General features: G+C 36.3%; 1 protein-coding gene across 2 annotated transcripts in view; it reads left to right on the forward strand.

The window, feature by feature from the left end:
* The window catches only part of pdss2 (prenyl (decaprenyl) diphosphate synthase, subunit 2), a 63767-nt gene extending 62202 nt beyond the window's left edge, over positions 1-1565 (forward strand). For both annotated transcript variants that reach the window (XM_056470746.1, XM_056470747.1), the window contains exon 8: positions 1130-1565. In XM_056470746.1, the coding sequence (XP_056326721.1) occupies positions 1130-1285 (156 nt within the window). In that variant the 3' untranslated portion in view covers positions 1286-1565. The remainder of the gene's footprint in view (positions 1-1129) is intronic.
* Positions 1566-9783: the final 8218 nt, after the last annotated feature.

Consider the following 9783-nt stretch of genomic DNA (forward strand, 5'->3'; position numbering starts at 1 on the left):
CCAGGTAATTAAAGTGCACTTATTATTTTTAGAGTTTTCGGTGTGAACGCACTACTCACACTATTTATACTACAAAACGGCGTAGAATAGTGCATATGTATGCGATTTGGGACGCACCTTCTGTATAGTGTAGGTTTTTAAAAAGTATATATAAGTTTTTATACACATCAGGATTCCAGAATTGATTCATACAGTGCTCAGCATATATAAGCACACACCTCACAAATCTGTCTTTTAGATTCGAGCCAAACCTGGAGCTTGTCTAACAAAATAACTTACGATAACGGTCCAAAAACAAGTACACCTAAATTTATAGGTTACAGAAAAATATTAAATACAAATTTTAAAAAAGAGGGAAAATCAAGAGAAGCAAACAAATCGAAAAATTTAAATTTTGTAGTTTGTCTTTTTTGCAATATTTTGCTTGAATTTAATTGTCTTATCTTTCAATTTCTAAATGTTTGGTGACTAAAGTATTATTTTAATAAATATATCTGTTTAATAAATCAGTTTTGTTTGAATGCACCAAAATACATTGCCTATTCACTGAGAAATTGATAAAAATATTGATGTTCAAAATGGGGTGTACTCAATTATGCTGAGCACTGTATAAAGTCCATTGTTAATATCCATTACTATAGAAAATTATACAATAGTTTTTAAATAAAGTTGATTTATTTGTTTCCCCTGTATTTGTTAAAGAAATTAGAGCCTTGTTTTTAAACTTTCAAATCTTTCAAATATCTTACAGAGTTTCAGAACAGTTTTATTTTGAGTAATGAATATGTTCTCATTATGCAGTAGGGTTTATTAACCAGTATTACATTAACTTTTCATTTTACAGGTGTTACGCTATTAAAAGTAATAATGTTTTTTGAAAGTATTGCTCATTGTTGGATCCTATTATCTAATGGATTGAGATTAGCTAGTTATTACAAATTGAACTTCAATTCTAAACTGTTACTAACATTTGTTTTTGTAACAAAATCTTGTTAATCTGTAGAAATTGGCACATTTTGAATATCCTCTCCTCTAAACTGAGTTAGTAGACTATTGCATTTCCTGATTGAGTTTCATCAGTTTGATGGAGTGATATTTAGATTTCTCCTCATTCTTGCGTGTTCTGCAGCTCCGGGGCCTGATAAAGATGGAAAGAGGCGTCAGCCAGGCACTTGACCTGTGCAGTTACCATGGCAACAAGGCCTTAGAGGCCATGAAATGCTTCCCACCCTCAGAGGCTCGGTCTGCGCTGGAAAACATGGCCTGTGCCCTCAACAAGTTCTGAAGACGCTTCCAGTCTGGATGTATTTATGAACAAAAATCAGTCTGACACAGATCAACGTTGAGCCTGTCTGAGATGTGATCATGTTTTATTGGCACTGTTTTAAGAGGACTTACTTTATATTTGTGGTTTCTACTTGCTCCACAGAGGATGATTATGATTTTCATGTGGAACAGACTTACACACAGTCGAGTTTACTGGACTTATACACACTCTATGCATTTGATCACAGAATCAGCTTTATCTTTTAAATAAAATGAGATATGTTTTCGGAGAAAAAAAATCAATATGTGTTGTATCGCTTTATTCTACAGTTCCCTGCATATCTAATGGAGGTCACATCAGTATTTCTATACAGCACTTTAAAATGACAAACAGACATTAATATGGCTGTTGGGTTGTGAGATATTTATTTATCATCTTTGATAAACTTCTGAAATATTCACTCAAAATATTTTTTTTTGCTCGTTCAAACTAATTTAAAACGAGCTGAAACAACACAATTCTTAAGTTTTAAACAACACAATTCTCAAAAGTGTTAAGTTAACCTAATCAATTTGTTAACCTAATTGCATTTTTACAGTGTTGAGTCTGAAATGAGTCAGAAAAAATTCCATATGTTATGAAGCATAATATAAAGCAGATATGAAAACAAAAATGTTTAAATATTAATAATGATATATAATGAAGCAAGAGTTCAACAAATTAGTAAACATTGAGTAAGTTTCATTTAAAGGTTGCATAGTATGCAATGATTCAATATGTAAACTTCTCTGATATCTAAATAGAAGGTATGTGGTGTAGGTAAGTTAACAATTTCTCTCGGAACTGTTTTATATGCTTATTTATGACCACAGGAACTACCCCTAAAATGAAAAACTTCTTTTTAACCATATTTAGAATGGTCCTGAATATTGAGCTCTGCTCACACACACACACACACACAGCATAATATACTATGAATGAATGAAGCATACTTATTTTGCATGTTTGTATTTCACTTTCCTTTGGCTTAGTCTCTATTTCAGAGGTCACCACAGCAGAATAAACCAACAACTAATCCAGCATATGTTTTCTGTAGCAGATGCCCTTCCAGCCTCAACCAGTACTGGGAAACACCCATACACACAATTAACTCAATTTAGTTTATTCAATTCACCTATACCACATGTTTTTGGACTGTGGGGGAAACCGGATCAGCCAAATGAAACCCACACGAACATGGGGAGAACATGCAAACTCCACACAGCAATGCTGACTGGCCTAGCCAGGACTTGAACCAGCAGTCTTCTTGCTGTGAGGCAACAATGCTAACCACTGAGCCACCATGCTTCATTTGTCAAAAAAAAAATTTAATGAACTGAGTTTGTTAACAATCTTGTTGACAGTTTGTTTCAACAGAAGTGGTGGAGAGGTTTTTTTTTAGCTAGGAGTGAGTGAGCTATCTTTATGCCACCAAAGAAAAGTAGTTTGCTCCTAAATTGTGTTTTGGATTAACTATGGGTTAAATTATTAATATACTCTACAAAAATTGACCAACATAATGTTATTTTGAGTTGTATTTCATGAGTTTAATGTATATGAAAATAAGCAGTAAATAATATTAACCTCCACATAAACAGGTGATTTTTAAAATTTATTGCCATCCATTAACTCAAGAAAAATCAAGAGCTGAGTGATATGACAAGACACATAAACATTCATTAAACGCATACACTCAGCAGTTTACAAGTGTTTGTTGCCTCACTACAAACATACACACAGCAAATTTCATAACATACATGTTAAACTAGCAAAAAACCTTTGACACTGAATAAAATATAATCTGTATTACCCGCATTCATCCATGGCTAACTGAGAATCTTTCTATGAGAACATGGAAACATTTCCATTTAAGGCTCACCGTATGTCATTTGTTTACTGAACACTTATTGTTTAGCAATCTGTTGATCAAATCATTTCAGTCAATGATATGTTCATAAAGAAGATCAGTTGATTTAATTCTAAATGAATCAGCAGTTCTGAATTAATCATCTAAACGGGGATGTTTTGCCACCCACTGGCGTTTAGTAGCATAAAACACACCTAAGGCCTACTTACACCAAGGACAAATATAATACACCCCAACAATAACACTACTGACACAAAACATCACGGCCTTTGTTTTTTCCAGTTGAAAACTGCTAAAAACATTGACAGCTGATCAGCATCCATCCAGCTTTAATAAGCTCAAGCATTTAAAGTTGAACTTAAAAGCCACACACACTAATAACAAACATCATTATCAAGCATTGTTGTGGACGTTATATATAGTTATTGTTCTCTGTGCAAACTGGGCTATTTTAACAGCGTTTCACTATTATAAGTGAAGGCATTAACCAGAACGTTTGTCTGTAAACCAATGACAGTGTGTGAGTGTTTGTGTGTGTGTGTGTGTGTGTGTGTGTGTGTGTGTGTGTGTTGTGGGTGCCCGGGGTGCACCAGCAGCAGTGTTGGCAGTAATAATTAATGAGGTGAGTGTGTGACCTGAGTGAATGGGCAGGAAATGCTGCAGTATTGATCAGTTTAGCGAGAGGGCTGGCGCCAGCCTGGGCAGCCTGCGGTTTCACGGGTGACCACGGGGGGGACGACTAGGGTGTGAAGTGGGGCGTAGGGGACTGACAGACAGCCTGTGAACCACACACACACACACACACACACTCACACACTTGAACTGCCTGAAGGACAGAGAAGGAAGGGGAGAACATGTATGTAGGAACATTAGTCGCTTAAAGTTCCTTCCATGTCTCTTTCTGGCCTCAGATATGTTGGCAGGATTTTACACTAAGTTTGTTTGTAGGAGCGGGACGGCCCTCTGGTCATACATGAAAAATTCATTTTGGCCTCAAGCAGACCTGAGAAAAGCCCATCGAGCAAAACCTACGAGGACGGAAAGAAAAAACAAGCTGCTCTACCTGACACAACACCACTCTTTAACACACACACTACTGTGTCCTTGGTTTGTTCAGACTTTATTACAGTTTCTGTCGTCACAGATCCATATATCAAACTGTAGAAAGTCAGTAAAAGTCTTTCTTTAAATATAATTGTATGTTTTTGACCTTAATATCTTATTGGGATTGTGTAAATCACATTTAAAATAGGATTCAGGCATTATGGATTCAGGCAAACTAGCAGTGCTGATATTGCTTGATCTCAATTCAGCATTTGACACTGTCGATCACAGCAAATTTCTGGATAGGCTGGAAAACTGGGTTGGGCTGCCTGGGACAGTCCTCAAATGGTTCAGATCTTACCTTAAAGGGAGAGGTTACTATGTCATTATAGGTGACCATAGGTTGAGGTGGACACCCCATGACATGTGGAGTACCACAAGATTCAATTCTGGCACCTCTACTGTTCAAACTTTACATGCTCCCTCTGAGCCAAATAATGAGAAAGAACCAAATCTCCTATCACAGCCATGCTGATGACACTCAGATCTACTTAGCCTTACTGTCTAATAACTTCAATCCCATTGACACCCTCTGTAGTTGGATGTCCCAAAACTTTCTTTAGTTAAACAAAAAGAAAACTAAAGTTATTGCATTTGGAAACAGAGATGAGGTTCTCAAGGTGAATACATACCTTGGCTCTACGGGTCAAACAACTAAAAATAAGGTCAAGAATCTTGTGTGATTCTGGAGTCAGATCTGAGTTTCAGTAGTCATGTCAAAGCAGTAACTAAATACTATCCTCTCAAAAAACATTGCAAGAATTAGATGCTTTGTTTCCAGTAAGGACTTGTTCATGCTTTTATCGCCAGCAGGGTTGATTACTGTAATGGCCTCCTCACTGGCCTTCCCAAAAAGACAGTCAGACAGTTGCAGCTCATCCAGAATGCTGCTGCCAGGATTCTGACCAGAACCAGAAAATTGGAGCACATCACACCTGTCCTCAGGCCTCAGGTACACTGGCTCCCAGTTACATTCAGAATAGATTTTGAAGTATTACTCCTCTATAAATTACTAAATGGCCTAGGACCTCAGTACATTACAGATATGCTAACTGAATAAACCTAATAGGTCACTCAGATCATTAGGATCAAGGTAATTCGGTTCAGTCAAAGCAGGGTGAATCTGCCTTCAGTGTACTGTGTACTGTGCTACGTCCGACAGATCGCACTATTATGTCTTTCTTTTTTTTTTTATCTGTTTTAACACATTTTAATGTTTTTAATCACTTTTATTATTTGATTTTATTTTCTTATTCTTGTTTCTTTTATTCCTGTTTATTTAAAGCACTAAATTGTCACTGTGTATGAAATATGTTATATAAATAAACTTGCCTTGCCTTCAATGCTGTTGTAAATGCAGTCAGGAAATTAGCTGAGGCTGTAAATGTAATATTTTTTTTGTTTTGTTGCATAGACCAATCGTTTCACTACATAAAACCTCAATGTATCATCAGGAGCCACAGGTTCATTTTGTTTTGTCTGTACAGATTTATTTTACTCTCAAAGTGACAAAAGCTGTTGACTTGCATTTTATGAATTATGAAGAGCAAAAAATCTTCTCTAGTGTTCTACTGAAGAAAAAAATCTTGGATAGACTAAAGGGGAGTAATGGCAGAACAAAATATAGCTACTCCCATACATTACACACACATTCAAATATAGAAGAATCCAAATTTATTTACTTATGGCTATAACTAGCTTTTGTGTGAGCTCTCATCGTTCACATTTGTTTAGTTAGAAAATATGTACTACTGTTGGTATTTTGGACATTCAAAAACAGATATATGTGTGTTATGGGGGTCAGACAGCGGCTTATCGAAAGTCAGACATACACACAGACTTGCAGTGTGAATTTATGGCCGACAGTATCATCATCCTCGTAACTTGATACTGTCTGTTTTTGCGCATGGAAATGATTTTTGCGGTTTGGCGATTTGTGGCAATTCGAGCCCTTGATGACATGGTGGCTGGATTCACACAGGTGAAGCGAGAGAGACAGAGAGAGACAGTGAGTGTATGAAACCAGCTCCACTTCAGCAAAGCTCAAAGCTATTACAACACTCATTTATTCCCAGCAGACGGTCGACGCTTCACCTCCTTTATGTGTTTGAACCACTTTGAGTTATTTTGGGACTTGAGGAGGTTGGTTGGAGATTAGTCACCTACTGCAGATTTGGTCGCTGTGCATCGATACTACATTAATTAATTAGACAGTGTTTTAGAGCTTTGTATAATACTGTTATTTGGAAGAGCTCTTGTTTTGCATGCAGGTAGTTTGTCGCATGTACTTTAGACCAGGGGTTCCCAAACTATTCAGCCTGCAACCCTTAAAATAACAATACCAGTGACTTGCGACCCCCAAAATCTCCTTAGGTGGTTATAAATATGCAAACCGTTGCGCACACAACATAATAGTTGTTTTTATTAACAACTATAAAGTCATTTTTATAGTCATTTATTAATTTGTTTAATTTAATATTAACCTCAACTAAAGAGACTGGTGGACACAATGTTTTCAGCACAAGTCTATTCTTGATTTAATTTTGGAGACTAGGGTTGCATGGTTTACCGGTATGATGGTAGTGTCGAGATACTATGGCTCCAAAATACTTGCGGTGCCACTGTAGTTTGTAAACGGTAGTATTGTCATTAATGGTTTATCTACAATAGATAATGTTGCATGTGGACAAGTCACTAAAATGCTCACACGTTTGTGCAACAATAAACCATTTTATTTGAATAGGAATAGGAGCCCTTTAGGATTGCAAAACTATGTAGCACTATGTATGCACCTTTTATGGTAGCCTATTGCACGTTTTCTAATTCTTCAGTTGGAACGCACATCTGAATCGGTTTATTTCTGCTCCTGTCAATATGATTTATTAGCTACCGTGACAATCTCTTTAAAAGAACGACTCACAAAGTGAAATTTTGAATTACTTTGGATTGTTACCTGATAAGACTAAAAATATTGAAAATCCCAAAATAGCAACAGGAAATTTTGAAACAATTTTTGACCACTTCATTTAGCCTAATTTTGGTGGGAAAATGCTCTTTTGTAACAAATTTTAAAGTGGGGAGCAAATAATAGTTTTTGGCCTCAAGGGAATTATGAATTACATTCGAGTAGGCCTATTATAACATAAAATATAGTATTTCTGACAATTTTCTTTATAATTTGAGTCATGAATTACAGTATCGCAATACTACTTGAGATCATGATACTTCAGCTAGTATAGTATCGTAAGATTAAAGGTATTGCGACAACCCTATTGGAGACCACCACTTAAAGATCAATAATCAGTTGTGGTCGTTTTTTTTTTTTGAATGTATTTGATTGCAATAAAGGTGTCAGAAAGTTTAACCTGGTGCTGTAAAATCAATCTGCTGCAGTTGACACTATTGCTGTGGTGTTAATCTAACATGAACACACCAATCCTAAAAATAATATAAAGGCTGATGGCTTTTCATTTGTATGTTGTTGTTTTTTACTATTAAAAACTACTATTTTTATCGTCTGTGGGTTATGGTTAAAATATTGTAATTCTAATAGTTTAATAAAATTTATTTGACTTTTTAAATCACCAAGCGACCCATTGTCATTGTCCCATGACCCCCACTTTGGGAACCACTGCTTTAGACTTTACCTTCAGTCTGCTGTAAGTTGATGGATATCCTGGATTCTAGTCTCTTTCAGTTACAGATGTGTGAAACTCATCACCAGCACCACCCTCACACCATGTTTTCTCTTTCTGGTACATTCCATCCGTACAGGTGCAATGACAAACCTGAATAAAGCAATACGAAACCTGGTGAATTTAGAACAGCTGAGTGGTCATGTTGCTTTAAAAAATGGTTACTCCACAAAATATATTAAAAGCAGAGTGTTACTTAATAGTTAAATCATTAAATGCCATGCTTCTGTTAGTAAAAACTCGACAGTGTAAACAATAAAAACACAATGCATTTCCTCACATGCATAGGCCTACCTGCACATCTTTCAGCAAAAAACTCTTGAAGTTTACACTTACGAAAAAATAAGCATGTTTTTGACAAACATTTGCAAAACCAGGTTTACTGTTGTTTAATAGTGGTTAGTGTAGCAAGCCCATGGCTAATTTGTGGCTACAGTGGTTTTTCACGTTTTGTTTGAGGTAGGAATTGGTCACGTGTTTGTGCAGTATGAACGCGCCTCGCTCCACCAATCGAAATCAAGGAATGGTCCAAGTGTTGTATTTATATCAACTATTGATTTCAACCATGCAAACAATAACAAGTTGATGATTTTTGTTATGAAATAGAAATAAAATATGAGCTTGGTCTGGCTTATAAAAATATATACTGTAGTCATTTATCTGTAGACAGATAATGCTAAATAATTTTCCCTGATAACTGGCAGAAATTTGAGAAGGCAATCATTTACCCAATTGGATTTGATTTTCATAACAAAATCCAACATTTCAAAACTCAATCCAGCTGAAAGAGCAACTTAGCCTACCACATAGAGGCCTATTCGCTGAGCAAAACAAAATATAATCGTATTAGAGCTAAAGAACTGTTTGAAAATATGGCTTTATTGCAGAATCCTACCCTTTGACACAAAAGCACTAAATAGCCTCACTCAATTTGACGGATGTGATTCTTTCCCTCTTGAGATAAAAAAAAATGAGATGAGCGTCTGCTAAAATGAGCCTTTAACGAGTAGCGCGAGGCTCCCCGTTCAGTGCGCGCGCGCGCGTCCCACAGAACAGAAGCGCGAGCATCATCGCATGAGCGCGTGATGGATCAAACAGCCCACATTACCTGAATAATGACCGACCGGCGCCTCAACACACCCACATCTCAAAGAACCACTGCTCCGTGACTTAATGCAGACATCGCTAATGCAGACATTACTAATGCACGTTACGGGACATTGGCCACATCGGGTGCAGCTGATGAGTGTCTGAGAACTGTTTCAGATGGGTGTTTGCGTGCGAGGAAGAATGAAGCAGTGGATTTGTTTCACCTATTTGCTTTTATAGTGCATGATGCTGCAGTATCGTGCTTGGTCTTTAAACAGACAATGTAGCCAAAATCATTAAATATGATGTTGTTAGACCTTCTAGTCAGGATGCATGAATGTATGTTTTTTTGTGTGTGTATTCTATAGTCTTTGTTTTACTGCAGTAATTACCAGACTATCTGTATCTATCTATCTATCTATCTATCTATCTATCTATCTATCTATCTATCTATCTATCTATCTATCTATCTATCTATCTATCTATCTATCTATCTATCTATCTATCTATCTATCTATCTATCTAATGCAGTTTTGGTGGGCATTCACGTTTGTCCTGCAGTACTTGTCATATCCACTAGAAGGCATTTAACCGACAGTTAACTTTATTAAAATGTAGATGATGTATAACTATTATGAACAAGTTAAAACATGCTAAAAGTAGTTCTGGGCTTTAACTGCTAGGGTGAAAAGTAACACATTTAAAATAATAATAATAATAAT

The sequence above is a fragment of the Danio aesculapii genome, chromosome 13 (assembly GCF_903798145.1).
Source record: "Danio aesculapii chromosome 13, fDanAes4.1, whole genome shotgun sequence".
In the NCBI taxonomy this organism is placed as follows: Eukaryota; Metazoa; Chordata; class Actinopteri; order Cypriniformes; family Danionidae; genus Danio; species Danio aesculapii.